Below are 21064 nucleotides of genomic sequence, written 5' to 3'. Positions count from 1 at the left end.
ACACAAAAAGAAAAGTAGAATCTAAAATGGAAGGTCAATCAGTTGAACAAACGGTCATGATTGTAAGGAAATATAGTAAGGAAAAGCAAATGATTATCAATTTTTTGTTTGTTTATAGTGATCAAAATAGTTTCTAATAATTCTCTTTATTTTATTTGCTACTAATTCTTTTAGATTTATGATATTTGTAACTTGTTAGGGTTTTTTTCACCTTTTTTTTTTGTGGGGCAATGAGGGTTAAGTGACTTGCCCAGGGTCACACAGCTAGTAAGTAGGTAACTTGATTTTTGTCCTTTAAAAAAATAATCAGAGTAGCTAATAGTTTGTTGTCAGTGGTGAGTCACGTCTGACTCTTCATGACACCATTTAGGGTTTCCTTGGCCACCATACTGGAGTAGTTTGCTATTTCATTCTCCAGCTCATTTTCACAGATGAGCTAATAGAGGTAATCAGGATTAAGTGAATTCCTCATGGTCACATAGCTAGTGTCTGAGGCTGGATTTGAACTCAGCTCTTCCTGACTCTAGGCCCAGCCCTCTATCCACTGCACCATCTGGCTGCCCTAATGATTTACCTATTTTCAAAAATATAGCTCATAGTTTTATCAAGTAAATGTTTTTGCAATTAATTTTAAAAATCACCTTGATTTTACAAATTTATGTTTTTGTGCTTAGCTGGGGAGCTTGGATCAGTAGGTGTTTTTTTAAAAAAAGTTTTAAGTTGAGTGTCTAATTCATCAAACTGTTGTCTCTTTTGTTGATGAAAGTATTGAGATCCAAAATTTCCCCTTTGCACTATTTTGGCTATATCCCATAAATTTTAGTATTTAGTTTGTTGTCACTTTTCAATGAAATTATCTATTGTTTCTATGTTATTGACTCACTAATTTTCTAAAAATTAAATTATTTATCTGCCATATGTTTGAATACTTTCTTTAAAGGCCCTTTATTGAATATGATTTTTGTGTTGTGGTCAATAAAGGATATATCTGATAGTTGTCCTCTGCATTTGTTTGAGATTTTTATGCCAAGATATATGGTCAGTTTTTGTAAAGATCTCATGCACAGCTGAAAATATGTATTCTCCTTTCTATTCCCATTTAAAAAACACCAGAGGGGCAGCTAGGTGGCACAGTGGATAGAACATGGACCCTGGATTCAGGAGGACCTGAATTCAAATCCAGCCTCAGACACTTAACACTTAATAGCTGTGTGACCCTGGGCAAGTCACTTAACCCCAATTGCCCCACCCCCACTCCCCCTAAAATTAAAATCACCAGAAATCTCAGGTCTAACTTTGCTAAAGTTCTATTTAGACCTGTAACTTTTTGTGTTAGATAATTTATGATAGTAGATCTAAAAGAGGTACCTTGAGGTCCACACCTATTATAGTTTTGTTATTTCTTGCAACATGTTTGATTTTTTCTTTTAAGTTCTTATTTTGCCATTCAGCACACACACACACACACACACACACACACACACACACACACCATGCCCCCACAATCTTCTTGATATTTTCATTTTCTATAGTTCCCTTATAAAGTAATTACCTTTTTAAACCATGTCATTTGATTGCTATGCTGATTATTGAGTTCACTTGAAACAACAAATTCTGCTCTGGACCTTCATTTTAATTCTGTATGGTTCTTGATGTTTCAAAAACAGAGTTCCTATTTTCTAATCCATTTTGTGATCCTCTCCAATTTACAGGCAAGTTCATTTCATTCTTATTCAATTTTGATAGCTAAATGCTTTTACCTCTTTCATGCTTTTTTCACCTATCTTTGCCTGCATCTTTACACAGAGAAAGAAGGTAGGAACATGATCTGTAACTGATCTGTTCTCATTACACTTACATATAATTTTTAAGTTCCCTTGAGGGCCTGACTTTCTTTTCAATGCTCTTTAACCTGCCACTTTAATTGGATCATGACTTATTTCTAGGTCTTATTAGAAGCCCAACTACTTAAGCTAGAAGTACTTTGTGCTAACAGCTCCAAGCCTTCACATCAGTTCCTGCTGACTAAATCTTTTCTCTCCCTAGAATGAGGAATGAACTTTCTGAATGCACGTTCTTATCTGCCCCCATTTGCAAGCTTTAAATAAAATATACAGTTTAGTAACTCTGTAGGTCAACGGTTTTATAGTAAGGAAATAAGATTTAAGTTGAAAGCAAGAGATATAGGACAAACTAGCACAGTCAACTAACAGGAGAGAAAAGTGGTTTTGCTAGGAACACAGGGTCCCCCATCAGGCCCAAGTATGTCTCTGGCAGATATAAGAATATCACATGCTGATATATCACTATATTAATAATTACATCACTAAGACTCAGGTCTTCCTAGGCACTTTTATATATAATCTTACATTTGATACATGAGCCTATTGCCCTCATTGCTACTAAGAAAAATAAGTGGAAGTTTCAGGGAGGCAGATTTTTTTTTTCATTTAAGTGTAATAAGGGGCAGCTAGGTAGTGAAGTGGATAGAACACTGGCCCTGGAGTCAGGAGGACCCGAGTTCAAATTTGACCTCAGATACTTGACACTGTGTGACCTTGGCAAGTCACTTAACCCCCAATTGCCTCACATTAAAAAAAAAAAAAGAATTACACTGTCTCATTTAAGTGTAATAACCCACAGGCCCAAGAGGCTGAGGTGTGCTGTCTTATGACAAAGTGCTAGCTCTGGATCCGTGTAAACTGGGTTCAGTCCTAGGGGAGTCTGCCCTCTAAAAAGAAGTGCCAGGCTTTTTACTTTTTAACTTGTCTCTGGTTCTTTAAATCCCCAAAGTAGGAAATCTCTTGCCTAGGGTCTTCCCAAAAGGAATTATGAAGGTCCTTCATGGAAAGGTACTCGTATCAACTATGGGACAAGTATTTCCTCCACACAAAAAGAAATGTTTGAAATGCAGTAAAGACTTTTAAAAAAATGAAATGGAAACCTGTATTTTTTAGTATACTGTTCTGGGAGGTTAATACTCAAAACATTAAAACATGAAGCATTTTATGTAACTGAACAGTCATTTCACTTTCAAGTCTGCTCTGCATTGTCCAAAATGCCTTCAAGGTCTGTTATCTTTTGGTAAACAAGGGAAAGGCTTGGGCTCATCTTCCGGCTGGTGATCATTGCCTTCTTTGAAATGTATTGTAGAAGAAACAGGGAATACCTCTTACCACCAATCATGCAAACCTTCCAATGATTCCAAACCTCGAGTTAGTGAGGTAGACATTGTAGCTGTAAACATCCACGTGAGGACCACTGTGTGGTCAGACAGGCTCACGAAGACACAAAAATCAGAAAATGCAGATAAGTCTTTAAAATGTAATCTCAGGCTCAACTAGAAAAGCACATGTTCTCATTGCCATTTGTGCCACCATGGCTGCTTAGGGCATGGGGGTGGGGAGAGGAATCTTTAATAGGAAGTACAAGAGGACTGTTCAAGATTCAAATCATATATTCAGAAGATCAGAAATTACTATTCCCTTTAAGGTTTACCAAGTGGCCAGCTCTTGTTGCTAGGTAGCCAATCCTCTTTGAAACAAAATTCTGTCATGAGGACAAGGGGAGACAAATAGGGATCAATCTGAAGGCTTTGATTTGGAATGTTCCTTGGTAAGGGATTTTCATTCACCAGAAGGGGTCAAAAGGCATGCTCAGAGCTCTTAAAGACATGTTCAAGATCATCAGATTACAGTGGGGGTATGCCTTCCAATTACCCCATCCTATCAGGAAGAACTTCCTGACAATTAAAGCTGAACAAAGAGGAATGAGCTGCTGGGGAAGGAGTGAGATTCTCATTACTGAAGTTCAAATGGAGGCAGTATGAATATTTTGGGGAAATATTATCAAGGGTATTTTTATTCAGGCAGGAGCCGACGTGAGGCACCTGCCAACTTAGATTCTATGATTCTAAGCTTAATTCTACTGACTTCTTCTAGTCCTAACACTTTATATCATCGGTAGAAGGTACAGGAACGATATAGCTAGAAGACTTAGGCAGACATGATGAAAGCTGATTTCAAACCCTTGAAGTGTCATGTCAAAGAGGAACTAGACATGTTATACTTGACCTTGGAAGGCAGGAGTAGGAGCAATAAGCGGAGCTTGCAGAGGCAGATTTAGGCTGAATGGAAGGAATAACTTTCCAATGGTCAGAGCCCTCCAAGAGTGGGAAGAGCTGTTTGAGGAGAGAGCATACACTTTCTGTTCCCTGGAATCCTTCAGGCTGACTGGTTGGGGACATGACAGAAGGCCTTCCTGTTCTCGTAGGAGCTGAACTGGCTGAAATTTTAGTCCCTTGTAATTCATACTCAGGGAATGGGACTTACAGGACTGCAGGCTGTGCTGTCAACACCAGCCTGTTCTTATTCTCAAAGCAACCTACTGATGCCAATGTGTTTCAAGAAATGCCCTCTGCCATCTTGAAGCTGCTTTATTTAGGAAGATCACCTTGCCTCTCATTCATTCAGACTGCTCTGGAGGTCAGTGAAGTGGGTAAGATGAGAACTTTGTCCGCAATGAGCTTTGACCCTAGCAGAGATCTTCCAGGGTCAGACATGCAGTGATGACAAATGACTCTCTCAAGATCATGCATTAAGCCAGAAAACAAACTGGAAGCAAGGACACAGGAGTTCTGACTTCTCAACTTTTTATAATGCGGCACTTAAGTTGCATTTGAGGGTAAGCAGAAATAAATACAGATGCAAAGTGAAGAATACATCGTATGTTTATTATTCACAGTTAATTACTACCTACCAAATGCTGTTGCAGAGTTAAAGGATTAAGTACATAGGTCTTTTTATTTAAACACTGATTTCATTTTTTTTTATATATACACAAAACAGTTCAGCAAGGCTTCGTGATATACACCAATTCCAAAATAAACAATCAAATGGTCCAGGTGTCGAATGCCATAGTTTCCTTTTATCATTACTGATGGAAGAAGAAATAGAACCAACAGCAAGAGGATGAACACAAGGAATGCTCAGATTGAAGAGTTGCTTACCTCTTGGTGAATCAGAATGTCAAAGGCAGCATCCATCTCTATAAGTGCCCAAAGAAAGTTTCAGAAAAACCAAAAAGACACTCGTGGAAAAAATGAAGGAGGTCTTGTTTATTTTAAGGGGATGGGGCATAAAAATAATATGGTCACTGGAAAAACAAAAAAGTAATCAAAGACTGGCACTAAGGGCATTGCTGTTAAACTAGTCTCCCTTCAGTTAAAAGTCACTTCCCCTAAATATTCTTTCTGCTTCAGAAATTTTGTAGGGGCAGTCAGGGATGGGGTGGGAAGGACTAGCCATAAACAGCCTGCTGTTAACTAGGAAATGAAGATACTAGTCCCTTGCTTCTTGAATGCTCCATTAAGCAGGTCAGGAAACACACACACACACACACACACACACACACACACACACACACACACACACACACACACGCACACGCATCAACATTCCAAGCAGATACCCCTATTTTTAAGAGCAAGACAATATAAATAGTCACATTCCTACACCAGTGTAGGAATACAGGATTATGTTTTAAGATTCAAGAATGACAGTTTAAAGTTCAACTATTTCTCTCTTTTGGTTTTCTTGCAGTTGGACATTTTCTGGCCATAGGGAGGTACATGTGAGAATTACTGTCTCCCACCAGTCAAGAGGGAACCAGAGATCACCTGAGACCTTTAGCTTTCTTTTTACCAGATTGAATCAAATACAGGAAAGGCCACAACTTGTTCCTTCTTCCACGGGGTGTCTACCATACTGCACTGCTATTGGCAGCATCTCTAGGTCCTGCATGCATTACCTCTAGAAATATGTATTTGCTTACCAATATTAAAGCTTAATCCTTAAAGACTTCTGGCTTCAAAGAGACAAATAAGAACTTAGAACTTCTCCCTGTTTGACTCCCCGTCCCCCTCCCTGACAAATATAAAATTATACATATAAGAGGAGACAAATTGGCTGAAAAGTTCTGGACTGTCTTTAACTTAAAAATTACAACAACAACAAAAAACCCCCTGAAAATAATGGAAAAGGCACTATAAAAAAATGTTCAACAACACACCATTTAGAAAAGAACATGGTGGGAAAAAAACCAAAAACAAAACCCAAGCTTCTACTATTTAGAATTTTGTAAGATGGCCCATGTATTGACAAAATATCTTCCATTCACTCTACTTTGCTCCCAGGCCGACAAATACAAGGTTTACCCAAACCCACAAATACTTTCTCAGAGCAAAAAGATCTGAATTCTGAACATTTCATGAGTCCTCTCTTTTTTGTAAGAAAAGGACAATAAAGTATATTCTTTCAAGTTGATCATTCTATCTAAAACAGACATTTTGCATAGAGAAAATACCAGTCCACATGATTTCTTATCTTTTATTATCTGCATCAGTTAAGATTAGGTGTGTCGTTTAATGTCATGCACTGATGGACAGAAGAGAAAGAATGGGGGGGAAAAGGGATAAAGGAAGGGAAATAGGAACACCTGTGAAAATCTGTAATAAAAATGATCTTTTCTTAATTTAAAGGTAAGTTTTGGCATTTTATATCCAACTCCCTTTTCCACCCCTCCCTCACCAAAGTTCCATCCAGAGTAAGAGAGGGTCACCCTACGGTGACACAGGTGTTATGGCCAGATGCTCAGAGCTCCCTCACCGGCTGCTGTTAGATGCAGCATGTGGATTTTACTTTTGTATGTGTGTATGTTTTAAAATTTTCATGTTTCCTTAAATAATTTCTTATTGATTCTTAGATGTTCCGGTTCACTGGGGTGACGTAGTTACGTGGAAACATGCCGGTCTGCCCATGGCAGGCTCCTTTCCACCAGTTGGGGTCTGAGTTATCGAGGACCTGTATGAAATCTCCCCGACGGAAGCCCAGCTCTCCATCTTCTTGGGGGTCAAAGTCAAAGAGGGCCTGGACGTAAGTTGGTTGCTGAAAAGGAAAGAAAGAATTAGGTTGCTCACTTGCTACACCACTGAGAGATCTAAAATTTATGTCACAAATAGTCTTGGTTTATTATCTTTCAAAATGTGTGACATAGGGAGAAAAATAGTCTACAGTGTGAAAATGGCTACGTACAGCCTATTACATCATTTGAGATAAACAGTTCAGAAAAATGCTCTAATAATAAGAGGTTGCCAGCATCGTCTCAGGCTAGTTATATCCTACATAATGTTGCCCCAACATAATTTCACGATAATGATAGTAACATTTTTTCTTTTCTTTTTTTGCGGGGCAATGAGGATTAAGTGACTTGCCCAGGGTCACACAGCTAGTACATGTCAAGTATCTGAGGCTGAATTCTGAATCTAGGGCTGGTGCTTTATCCACTGTGCCACCTAGCTGACCCCCCAATGATAGTAATATTCTAACCAAACCCCATTGTATTTACAAAAAAATTCCTGATTTAATATTGTCCAAACGACTAAGAGGCAAATTCAATAGTTCATTCCTGCTTCTGACAATGCTATCTTTTTACAGAATAAATGAATATTATGCCCATATGCTGAGAACAGCAAAACCTACTCTTTGAAAAAAAGGATGGAAAATAGTAGTTGAGACACTGCTTAAAATAAAGGTTTTGAAGATATTTTACTTTTTATAACTTACAACAGTTACAAGCTCTTATAGGTCCCAAGGTAACAAGGATAAGAATAAACAGCATACCATTACTACAGTATGAAGTGCAAGCAAGAATGAAGAATTAGAGGACTAAAGGAAGTTACTGTCCCTTCCTTCTTACCCCTCAAAAGCATCCTCTTAGTTCTTTCTTTCTGTGCTTGTAGCAGGGGAGAATTTGGTAGCAGCACATAAAAAATTTAATTTAATTCCCTTATTCTTTTTTCACATGGGGGCAGGAAAAGATTAGACCTGTGGTTGCAATGGTGGAGGAACTCTATCAAGGAAGATTAGCAATTGCTCTGCAACTTAAACTCTAAGAGAGGTGACAGGTCACTCAAGAGATTCAGTGACTTGTTCAGGATCACAATTCCAGGATGCCAGAAGCAGAACATGAAGCAGTGCACTTCTGACTCTGAGGCTAGCACCTATACTAGTATTCTTTAAAAAAAAAATTTTTTTCAGTCTCAAATTCTCTGCTTCCCCCTCCCCCTACTAAGAAAGCAAGGGGGAAAAACATTACAAATACCTATGATCATGCAAAACAAATTTCCACATCAGCCATGTTTTTTTTTTTTTTTTTAAGTGAGGCAACTGGGGTTAAGTGACTTGCCCAGGGTCATACAGCTAGTAAGTGTCAAGTGTCTGAGGCCGGATTTGAACTCAGGTCCTCCTGACTCCAGGGCTGGTGCTCTATCCACCGTGCCACCTAGCTGTCCCTGGTTTTTTTTGTTGTTTGTTTGTTTGTTTTGTTTTTTGTTTTTTAAAGCAAGAAAAAGAGAGAAAGAGAAATGAATACGCTTCAATTTTCCCCAAGTCTACAACTTCTCTCTCTGGAGGTGGATAGCAAGTTTCATTATGAATCTTTTCGAATTAAGATGGATTACCATATTGATCAAAGTTACTAAATCTTTCACAGTTGATTGTTGTCACAATATTGCTGTTACTAGGTACACTGCACTCCCCTGGCTCTGCTCACTTCACTTTGAATCAGTTCATTGAAGTGTTCCTAAGTTTTACTGAAATTATCATGCTTGTCATTTCTTATAGCACAACAACATAACTTGTTCAGCTATTCCCCAACTGATGGGCACTTCATCAGTTTCCAATTCTTTGTTACCACATACACACACAAAGAACCAATTACTATAATTATTTTTTTTGTACATATGAATCCATTTCCTCTTTCTTTTATCTCCTTGTGAATACAAACCTAGTAGTGATATTGCTGGGCCAAAGGGTATGCACAGTTTTATAGCCCTTTAGGCAGAGTTTCAAACTGTTCTCCAGAATGGTTGGACTAGACCACAGCTCCACCAAAAGTGCATTATTGTATTTGTCTTCCCACAATCCTTCCAGCATTTGTCATTTTTCTTTTCTGCTATCTTAGCCCATTTGATGGGTATGAGGTGGTACCTCAGAGTTGTTTTAATGTTCATTTTTCTAATTATTAGTTATTTAGAACATTTAAAAAACATGACTATTGATAGCTTTGATTCTTCTTCTGAAAACTAGGTGTTTATACCCTTTGATAAGTTGGGGAATGGCTCTTATCCATTCTTATAAATTTGGCTCAGTTCCTTATATATTTTAGAAATAAGAACTTTGACAGAGTAACTTACTACAAAAGTTCCTCCCTCAGCCCTTCCCACTTTCTTGTTTTTCTTGTCATTTTAGCTACATTGTTGGTTTTTTTTAATGCAAAAAACTTTAATAGGTAACTTCTTCTATACTCCACTAATTTGCTTATGAAATCATCCTTTATGTCTAAATCATGAATGCCTTTTCCAATTTTTATCAAATAGTGAGTTCTTGCCCCAAGAGCTGGGATCTTTGGGTTTATCAAACACTAGGTTACTGTACTCATTTACTATGTATATTGTATATCTAATCTGTTCCACTGACCAACCACTACTTCCTACCTAGAACCAAACTATTTTGCCTTGATATTTTTGGCGTTTTCTAATTCCAGGTGAATTTTGTTGATGTATTTTCCAGCTCAATAAGTACTTTTTTTGGTAGTCTGCTTGGAATGGTATTGCATAAATAAGGTGGTATTGTCATCTTTTTTATATTGATGCTTGACCTACCTATGAGCAATTAATATTTTTTCAGGTATTTAAAATTGCCTTTATTGTGAAGAGTGTTTTGTAATTTCTGTGTGCGTGTGTGTGTGTGTGTGTGTGTGTGTGTGTGCGCGCGCGTGTGTGTGTATGGATTCTTATTCCTTTGTGTATCTTGGCAGGTAGACTCCTAAGTATTTTATACAATCTAATGTTATTTTAAATTAAGTTTTTCTTTCTACCTCTTATTGACAATTTATATTGGTAATATAAAAAAATGCTGATAATTTGTGTCACTTTATTTTATATCTTGCTGAAGTTTTTCGTTTTTTTGATTAGTTTAAGTGGGTTCTCTAAACCAAAGCTTCTTAAATTGTGGGTTGTGACCCTGAAAAATTTGGCAACAGTAAAAGGTTATATATACCTATTTCATATACCTATGTCTCTGGGGATGTGTAAGAATTTCTTGGGCAAAAAGGGATCACAAGTGGAAAAAGTTTTAAGAAGCCCTGGTCTAATGTTTCTAACAGGAATGGGTATTGTATTTTGTCAAATGCTTTTTTTTTGCAACTATTGAAATAATTATGATTTTTGTTGTTAGCATGTAAGCTGGTTAAAATAATTCCTAACAATTGCTCCCCCGCCATCTTCATTGGTTGTGAACTCATCTTTTTCATTTTGGATACTAGAAATTTGGTTTATTTTATTGATTTAAAAAATAGCTCCTAGTTTTATTTATTAGTTAAATTAAAAAGAAAACTTGATTTTGTCAATCTCTCCTTTGATTTTCAGGAATTTGATTTTGGTGTTTAATTGGGGGCTTACAATTTTTTTTCTACTTTTTTTCAGTTGCATGTCCAATTTGTTGACCTGCAATTTGTTTCTCCCTTAAGTACTGCTTTGGCTCCATACTATTATTCATATATTTATATATTCATGTATTCATTCATTTATTTTTTGTGAGGCAATGGGGGTTAAGTGACTTGCCAGGGTCACACAGCTAGTAAGTGTCAAGTGTCTGAGGCCGGATTTGAACTTGGGTCCTCCTGAATACAGGGCTGGTGCTTTATCCACTTCAGCACCTAGCTGCCCCCTTATTATTTATTTTTAAGATAAATGCAAAGATAGGTCTCCATGGAGGACACGTGAAAAGAAAAGGACAGTTTCCTAGTGATATGCCTAATTTACAGTTTTTTCAGAATGCTAGAATGTTTTATTTCACACACGTTTTTCTTATTATTATTTTTGTTTTTGTTTTTCAGGCAATGGGGGTTAAGTGACTTGCCCAGGGTCACACAGCTAGTAAGTGTTAAGTGTCTGAGGTCGGATTTGAACTCAGTTTCTCCTGAATCCAGGGCCGGTGCTCTATCCATTGTGCCACCTAGCTGCCCCGCCACACATGTTTTTAATGTAACACAAGAAAAATATATTAAAGAATGAATGTTGAGCCAACACCACAACACCTCCTATGCTAATTTGCTGAGAAGCCAGTCTTCATATATTATATAGTACTGATGTTTTCCTTCTTATGTACCTACCTGTGGCACCTGTTCTATGTCCCGCAAGAATATTTGCTGGTTTCTGGAAACCGAGGTGGATCTGTGATAATCTACCAGCTCATTTAAAGAATTGAACTTTACCACCCAAAGAAAATACTTTCCAGCCCCATCTCGGAGCACCTTGAAATGCTGCACATCATTTCCAAACCTGAGGAAGATCAGAGAATATATATTAGGTAGTCAAAGAGTTCCTTCTCCAAGTTTACTTAAGACATCACAGTACAAAAAGCAGTTTAGTAGGAAAGAAAGTAAAAAATCTGTCAACTTTGGCTCAAAGAACAAGGGATAGAATAATGAGATGCCATTGTTAGGAAGAACACAGGTATTCAACTGTATTAGTTGCTAATTAATGTTAACAGTTAACATATATGGTTCGGATCCAGAAAACTAGAGGTCTCCAGTTCCTCCTGATTAGCACATCTCTAAGGGACAGACATACATGAAGAATTCCTATCAAATAAAAGGAAATTAGCAACCTTCTTACCACTGTAGTGAACACATTTGTCTACAGTGCTTGACATAGTTCTGCTATAAGCAGACATGACATTACAACAAAGATCTCAGGCAAGTAATAAGAATATAGATTTCAAATCTACTAGGTAAATTAAATGCCAATCTCTCTCTCTCTCTTTTTTTTTTTTTATCAAATCTTGGTTCCATGGCATAGAACTTCATTTAGTGATTAACAGATATGAGTTAAAAGAAAAACTAAGTATTTCTTCAACAGAATGGCTGATACTCTGCATAGTAAGTTAACAGCTCACTTCTAGTGGTTTCTGATTCCCCCTAGAGCAAATAAACTCCAGGGAAAATGGAAAGAAAAAAAGAAGTAAATTCAGGTACCAGAGAAATTAAGTCCCATTATATTCCAAAATTAGTTGCACAGGTCTCTTTATATACAGGTTAGATTTGGTTGACAGAGGCAGAACCCCCCAATTCCAAAGGCTCTGCCTGCTAATAAAAACTAAAAGGATACAATTATCTTTCTCTTTAATACTATCTCCATTACTTTTCCCTGAAACATTTCTCCAGAAAAATGACCCATCAGGTGGCAGCACTGAGTTGACAAAAGAACTATCTGAACACAGACAATTTAATGCTCAGGAAGAAAAAAACAAACTGTTTTATACAGCAATTAACCTGGCCACCTAGAGAATATATAGAGAACAAGTAAAAAATTAATTCAGTTCATTCAGTTCCTTTCTATATCTTCAACAGGAATTGCTACCAATAGGCAGAAAATGGGCCCATAGGCAAGCCTACAGATGATACACTGAAGATTATAGAAGTAATTGGAATTAGTAACAGCAGACATCAGTTCATTCTGTCCCTTCTGCTTTGTGTCCTACATTTTACAGAGGAGAAAACTGAGACCATCAAATCATCTGAAATTCTAATAGCTCAGGTTTTTTTTCCTTTAAAAAAAATTAACAAAAAAAATTATTTTCTCTCCCTCCCATCTTCTCCCCCAAATTGGGGTGGGGCGGAAGAAGAAACCTAAGAAAACCAAAACCTTGTAACAAATATAGTCAAGCAAAACAAATTCATTTGCCCATGACTGAAAATATATCTCATTCTACATCCTGAGTCATCTCTCTGCTAGGAAGCTGGTAACACTCTTTAGCACTGGTCCGCTAGAACTGTGGTTGGTCTGTGTTGATCAAAGTTCTAAAGTCTTTCAAAGTTGTTTGTTTGTTTTACAATGTTGTTGTTACATAAATTGTTTTCTGGTTTTGTTCACCTCAAAATACAAGAGTTTATATATGTGTCTTTAGTTTTTTCTGAAGCCGGCAAACCCCCCTGCCCCAGCACAATATTTTATTATATCCATATATCGTGATTTGTTCAGTCATTCCTCAACCAGACAGGTATTCCCTTAGTTTCCACTTCTTTGCCACTACAAAGAGCTGCTATAAGTATTTTTGTACCTATAGGCCATTTTCCTCTTTCTTTGATTTCCTTGGGGAATAGGCCTAATCCTATCAGGGAATCAAAGGGCATTCACATTTGGTGACTTTTTGTGCATAGTTACAAACTGATTTCCAAAAATAGCTCTCCTAATTCATAGCTCTTCCAACAGTGCACAAACGTGTTTATTTTCCCACAACTCCTCCAACATTTGCCATTTCCCTTTTTTGTCATCAGATTTTTACTCTTCATGATTCCAAAACAGCCATGGTTCTGAACTTGTGGAATAAAAATCCTGGCCTCTGCTAACATCACAATTAAGTTAGTTTGGAGGTGGGTAAGAGGGAAAGTAATTAGAGAAAGACTCACTTGACAGAGAGGGAGAAGTCCCCAGGTGCACTCTCACTCTCCCGGATAAGAAAGGCACCATCATGTCGCTGTTTGCCAAGCATTTCTTCTGCCTTTGCTCTGGGGATTTTGCCAAAAAACCACCTACAGAACAAAGCAACCCAGTCAAAGTCTGCTCCCCCACATGAAAAAAGAAAGACATTTAGGCTCTTGAAATGTTAGCAAAAAGATGACTCTCTTTTCTCAAGAGGCAAAGGCAGCAAACATTTACCCTTCAGTATCAATATACTCAACAATTAGGTTAACTCAGGGCCACTGTTGAGGGTTTTGTAAATGAAATCTTAAATGATACACCACCATCCCATCCCGCCCCCCCTTCTATGTCCCCATAGCTAGGGAAGTGACTCATTGCAGAGCAGTTCATTACACTGTTAAATAGTTTCTATATGGGTAGACACTTAAAAATCTGCTAGATAGGTCACAGACCACAGTTTAGCTTCTCACTAGAGAGAGACTTGGGGAAGTCCCCAGTTACATAAACTTGAAAAATGTACAGGATGAATCAAATAAGGAAAAAGAGGTCTACTTTATATACTCATTTGCTATTCATATTACCTTGCTACCAAGAAAAATAGGATGAGGTTGGGGTGGGAGTGAAGAGTGAGGTGGATGGCTAAAATTAAAACTTTTCTGCCATAGAAACAAGCCCTAAAGGCAAAAGCCTTGGCCTTTTAGCCAGAGGCATTCTAAAATGTAATGCCATTCTTGCCAGGAGGATAGAGAATAATCTTACTAAGATAGTAGCAGGAACAAGAGAATATATCTGAGTAGTTAGTTAGCTGAGAGTTTTCCCTTTAGGAAAAACCTATATACCCCCTTCTTTTATTATAATATACCACTGACCCTGAATGTTGGAGGAAATGAAGCTCTCATCTTACACAGTCCAGCTACTCTAGGGAGAACAGAAAGTTGGTTTAATTATTAAGCAGACCTACCAATTAGCTGCTATGAAGTTGTAGGGTTTTTTTGGGGAGGAGGAAGAAGTGAGGGACTTGACTCTCCATTCCCTCACAAAAAACACTTAAAAATCTAACATTTCCAGAGGCAGTGCCATAGAGTTAGAAAGAATGCTGGGTTTGGGGTCAGAGAATCTAGATTTTAATCCTGGCTCTACCATTTCAACTCTCTGTGCCTCAGTTTCTTCATTTGTAAAATGATGGAGTTTGACTTGATAATCTTTAAGGTCAATTACAACTCTACACCTAAGATCACATCACCTGCTAATACTGGTCTCTTTCACTCAATATCAAATTACAACATTCTTCCATTTGTGTTGTCTTCCCTCATTAGAATATAAACTCCTTGAGAGCAAGGACTATCCTGTTTGTTTGCATTTGTATACTCAAGCTTAGCACAGTGCATGTTACTTTAAATGTTCTCACTACCTTTCTATACCTATCCACCTATATAAATTCTTTGCTGGTTCTGCTTATTTCATTATGAATAATTATTAAGTTATAATCTAAGAAATGTTACACAGTCAAGAAAATCCACATTAGGGGCAGCTAGGTGGTGCAGTGGATAGAGCACCGGCCCTGGAGTCAGGAGTACCTGAGTTCAAATCAGGCCTCAAACACTTAACACTTACTAGCTGTGTGACCCTGGGCAAGTCACTTTGACCCCAATTGCCTCACTAAAAAAAAGAAAGAAAGAAAGAAAAAAGAAAATCCACATCAACCAACCATGCAGAGTACTTCTTAACTTTATAGGAAGACGTTTCTTTCCTAGAATACAATAGCAGACTACTTAAAATGGAGGAGAAATCTACTTCTGCATAAGGAACATGGACAAATCTTCAACAGTATCCTTAAGGCATATTTCTGGGTTTTGCACTTCACAAGGTTAGCACCCTTCCATATCTATATGCAACTCAAATATAAGTCCTGTAATGAAAACCTACCATATAAGGGAAATAACATTTCAAAGGAACTGGATTCAAAAAATGGAAGCCAGCACAGAAAACATGCTTTCTATTATAGACACCCCTCCTCAACCTTTTACTTCTGTTCCCTTCTTCATAATGATTTTAGCTACCTAGGAGGACACAGCAGACCTACCTCAGAAAACTACTTTAAACTCCCTAACCACTCAATTCCTTAATTTAATGTTTCCAATGACTTACTCTTCCACCCCACCTCCATACACCAAAATGGTCATACTCCTGATCTTACCATCATCCACAAATGTACCACTTCCACAAATTCCTGAAATCCTTTTATCTGACCATAACCTATTGGTTTTTCACCTCACTCTGTCTTCCCTTACATCTACACCATGATCTTCAATCCCTTAACCTCTCACTTCTCTCCAAGGCCATCTCCCCAGCACTAGTCACTCTCTCCTCTTTTATCTATCTTGACCTCTAGGTGAAACCAATTAAATTCTAGACTATCCTTATCTCTTCAATCTAGCTCCCCTGTCATTTCAATGATTAAGCCCTGTTAAACCTCAATTTTGGATCACTTCCATCATTTGCCACCTTCACTCCTACATACATGCTGCTGAAGGAAGGTGGTGAAAATTATGCACCATTTCTGACTGGATCCATTACACAACCTCAACTCGGCTCTCACTGCTGCTAGGCAATCTGATGATTCCTGCCTTATCAATTCACTGTTGCACTCTACACAGTGGCTCTTCCAAACCTTTTTACCCCTCCTCAAATCTCCTATGGCTGCCTCTCCCTTCAACCTCTCAAACTAAGATCTTGACTTCATATTTTACAGAAAACATTGAGGTCATTGGCTGTGAGCTTCCTATTCTCCCCTCTTTTTTATCTCCTATCACTCAGGTGGCTTTTGCCAATATCTTCTCCTTCACACCTATTTCACATGAAGTGGTGGCCTTACTCCTTACCAAGGCTAAGCCCTCTACCTATTCAAGGAATCCCCTTCCATCATATCTCCTCCAAAAGATTGGCCCCTGTGTTATTCCCACTCTATCACTTATTTTCAATTTCTCCCTCTCTATTGACTCATTCTCTACCAAATACAAACAAGCCCATGTCTCCCCCATTCAGAAAAAAATTCCCTCACTTGATCCGTCCAGCCCCAATATCACCCTATATTTCTTCTTCCCTTTGTAGCTAAACTCCTTTTGGCCATCTAAAATATAGGCACCTCCACTTCCTCTCCTCTCACTTTCTTTTTAACCCCCCCCCATACAATTTGCTTGCAGCCTTAACATTTCACCAAAAATGCTCTCTCCAAAGTTACCAATGACTTCTTAGTCACCAGATCCAATAGCATTTTCTCTAACCTCATTCTTCTTCACCTCTCTGAAGCCTCTGACTAAAAAAATAATAATAAACATTTTTATTTAAAGTTTTGAGTTCCAAATTTTATCCCTCCTACCTCTCTCCCCTCCCCACTCCTTGAGGCAATTATATAAAACATTACTATATTAGTAATTTTGTATAAGAAAACTCGAATAAAAGAAAAAAAATGAAAGAAAGTGAAAAATAGCATGCTTCAGTCTGTGTTCCATCAATATCAGTTCTTTCTTTGGAGGTGGATAGTATGCTTCATCATTAGTACTTTGGGACTGTCTTGGATCATCATATTGCTGAGAATAGTTAACTCATTCACAGTTCTTCATCAAACAATATTGCCATGACTGTGCAAAATGTTTTCCCGGTTCTGCTCACTTCAGTATACATCAGTTCACATAAGTCTTTCCAGGTCTTTCTCAAATAATCCTGGTTGTCATCTTTAATAATACAATACTATTCCATCACCATCATATACCACAGCTTGTTTAGCCATTCCCCAATTGATGGGCATTCCTTTACTGAATTAGCAGCTCTGACATTTTTTATTACCCTCTCCTCCTTCATACTTTCTTCTCTCTAGGTTTTTGGGAAAATCACTCTCTCCTGGTTTTTCTCTTAAATCATCTGACTGCTCTTTTTTTGGTCTCTTTTGCTGAATCTTTATTCAGAGAATACCCTCTAATACCAGATGTTTCTCAGGATCTGTCCTGGACCCTCTTCTTTTCTCACTCTACATGACTTTACTTGGTAAGCTCACTAGGTTCCATGGATTTAATTATCATCTCTATGCTGATGATTCTCAAATCTACCTATCCTTCCCCAAACTCTCTGTTCACCTTCAACCTCAAATCTCCAACTGCCTCTTAGATATCTTGAACTGCATATCCAGTAAACAGCTTAAGCTAAAGATGTCCAAAACAGAATTTATTATCTTTCCTACTAAACTCTCTTTCCCCTTCTAACCTTCCTTATTGTTGAGGGCAATATCACACTTCCAGTCCCTCAGGCTCATAACCTAGGAGTCATCCTGGATTCCTCACTATCTGTCATCTCCCATAGCCAATCTGTTGCCAAGGCCTGTCTATTTCATCTTCATAACATCTCTCAAATATGCTCCTGTTTTTCTCTGACACTGCCACTACTAATGCAGGCCCTCCTCACTTCACACCTGGACTACTGCTGATGGGTCTGCCTGCCTCAAATCTCTCTCCCTACTCCAATCCATCATCATCATCATCTTCCTCTTCTTCTTTTTAAAAGTGTTTTATTATTTTCCAGTTACATGTAAAGATAGTTTTAAACATTTGTTTTTATAGGATTTTCAGTTCCAAATTTTCTCCCACCCTTCTTTACTTCCCTCCTCCCCATGATGGAAAGCAATCTGATATAGGTTATATATGTACAATCACATTAAACATATTTCTGCATTAGTCATGTAAGAAGAATCAGAGCAAAAAAGGAAAAACCTCAAAAGAAAAACAATAGCACCAAGACCAAAAGAAATAGTATGGTTCTGCATCCATATTCCACAGTTCTTTCCCCCCCCCTGGATTTGGAGAGCCTTTTCCATCATGAGTCCTTTGGAACTATCTTGTACCCTTGTATTGCTGAGAAGAATCAAGTCTATCACACATAATGTTGATTATACTGTATACAATGTTCTCCTGTGGAGAACATTTTCTATCATGAGTTCTTTGAAATTGTTTTGGATCATTGCATTGCTGAGAAGAGCCAAGTCTATAACAGTTGATTATCACGCGATGTTGCTGTTATTGTGTACAAAGTTCTTCTGGTTCTGCTTCTCTCATTCAGCATCAGTTCATCTAAGTCCTTCCAGGTTTCTCTGAAATCCTCCTGCTCATCGTTTCTTACAGGACAATAGTATTCCACTACATTCATATACCACAACTTGTTTAGCCATTCCCCAGTTGATGAGCATTCCCTTGATATCCAATTCTTTGCCACCACAAAGAGAGCTGCTATAATTATTTTTGTACATGTGGGTCCTTTTCCCTCTTCTATGATCTCTTTGGGATACAGACCTAGTAGTGGTATTACTCCTATCTATCTTCAGTTCAACCAATAAAATGATTTTCCTCAAACACAGGCCTAACAATGTCCCCAGGATCCAATATAAAATGTTTTGCTTAGCATTCAAAATTTTTCATAGTGTAGCCCCCTCCTACCTTTCCAGTCTTCTTACACCTTACTCCCCACATGTACTCTTTGAGGCAGTGAGACTGGCATCCTGACTGTTTCATGAACAAGACTCTCATCTCTTTGGGCATTTTCTTTGGCTGTTCCCCAAACCTGGAATGCTTTTCTTCCTCTACTCTGACTACTGACCCCCCTGACTTTCTTGAAGTCTCAACTAAAATCTCATCTTTTACAGGAAACCTTTCTCAAACTCTCTTAATTCTAGTGCATTCCCTGTTAATTATTTCCTATTTATCCTGTCTATAGCTTACTTTATACATATTTGTTTTGCTTGTTGTTTCTCCCATTAGAGTATAAGCTCCTTGAAAGTAGGGACTGTTTTTTTTATTTTTACCTCTTTGTATTCCCATCACTTTGCACAATGCCTGGCACATAACAAGTGCTTAGTAAATGTTTATTCATTGATTGATAACAACTTAGTTTTGATTGTAACTATACCAGGGTATATTTTCCTTCTCTGTTAAGCATGATGAAAGACGATGGCCAAGAGGCATGAATGCAAAATTTTTGTGCTACAATTACACATTTCCATGAACAAATTCTAAAGGAGACAGGGACTGCATCTGTGATTTCACTGTTATAGGGACCTCCTATATGTGTAAACTCTCTCTACCAAAGCAGATCAGAATGTCTCAGTAACTTTACCGTTTTGGAGAGATACTGAGAACATCGAGAGCTAAGTAACTTGCCTATGAGTCACAGCTGGTATGTATCAGAGACAGGGATTGAATTTGGGTCTCCCTGGCTCTTAGGTAGCTCTCAATCCATTTTTGTTATTGAATTGTTTTTCAGTTGTGTTTGACTCTTTGTGACCCCATTTGGGGTTTTCTTGGCAACTGGAATGGTTTGCCATTTCCTTCTCTAGCTCATTTTAGAAATAACTGACTGAGGCAAACAGGGTTAAAGTGACTTATCTATAGTCACAAAGCTAGTCAAGTGTCTTGATGCCAGATTTGAACTTGCAAAGAATAGTCTTCCTGACTCTAGTCCTGGCACTCTATTCACTGGATCCTTACCTTTTAGTACCTGAGTGACCTTGAGCAAGTCATTTAACCTCTTTGGGCTTGTTTTTTCACCTGTGAAATGGGAGTTGGATGAGTTGGTCATTCAGATCCCTATAAGCTCAGATGTCCAGAGCAATGTTCCCAAGAAGCAAAGGTATTACATGGTCTCTCCTCCCTGACTACTTTCTCCTTGAGAGTGCTTGACTGACTTGTTATTCATCTTCTTGCCCACTAAGCAGAGGTGTCCCTGGAGCTCTGCCTTTGGCTCTCTTTTTATCTAAATACATTTTTGCCCTTTTTGATCATTTACCTATGGGTTCAATTAGCTTCTCTAAGTGGCTTACTCCTAAATCTATACATCCAGTTCTAGTTTCCCCTAAATTATACTCTGTAATTGCTAACTGATAAAATCTCCACCTGGATGTCCCATAGGCATCTCAAAATCAAGATGTCAAAACCAAAATTACTTTCCAAGTACCATAAAACAATATATTCCTCTTCTGAATCTGCTCCTTCAAACTTTTTTTGGGGGGGAGGGGCTGGGCAATGAGGGTTAAGTGACTTGCCCAAGTTCACACAGCTATAAGTGTCAAGTGTCTGAAGTCAAATTTGAACTCAGGTCCTCTTGAATCCAGGGCCGGTGCTTTACCCACTGCGCCACCTAGCTGCCCCCTTGCTCCTTCAAACTTAAAATCTTTCTGTTGACAGTCCATGTCCCTTCTTGTAACCCAGGGACAAACCTTGGAGTCATCTTTGACTCTTCCTCTCCTTACTTTCCACACCCAATTAATTGCTAAGTTTTGTCAATTCTACCTCCCTACCAATGTTTGCATCTATCCCCTTCTTTTCAATCACAAAGCAACTACAATCATTTGGGCCTTTTTCTTCACGGGCCTCTCTACTTAAGTCTCTCACTTTCCAATCTATCCTTTACAACACAGGTGTAAAATAACCTTCTATGGGCACAGAGATATCCAGGCAAATACATCTGCCTTGCCCCAAA

General features: G+C 38.1%; 1 protein-coding gene across 1 annotated transcript in view; it reads right to left on the bottom strand.

Moving 5' to 3' along the window:
* Nucleotides 1-4711: 4711 nt before the first annotated feature.
* The window catches only part of GRB2 (growth factor receptor bound protein 2), a 117665-nt gene continuing 101312 nt past the window's right edge, over nt 4712-21064 (bottom strand). Inside the window, exons 4-6 of the mRNA XM_044002641.1 lie at nt 13531-13653; nt 11233-11401; nt 4712-6944 (exon numbers count right to left, since the gene is read on the bottom strand). Coding sequence (XP_043858576.1) covers nt 6759-6944; nt 11233-11401; nt 13531-13653 — 478 coding nt within the window. The 3' untranslated portion in view covers nt 4712-6758. The remainder of the gene's footprint in view (nt 6945-11232; nt 11402-13530; nt 13654-21064) is intronic.

This window comes from Dromiciops gliroides, chromosome 4 (assembly GCF_019393635.1).
Source record: "Dromiciops gliroides isolate mDroGli1 chromosome 4, mDroGli1.pri, whole genome shotgun sequence".
NCBI classification, from domain to species: Eukaryota; Metazoa; Chordata; class Mammalia; order Microbiotheria; family Microbiotheriidae; genus Dromiciops; species Dromiciops gliroides.
Note: the sequence above shows the minus strand (reverse complement) of the source record. Positions and strands in the feature narration are given on the sequence as shown.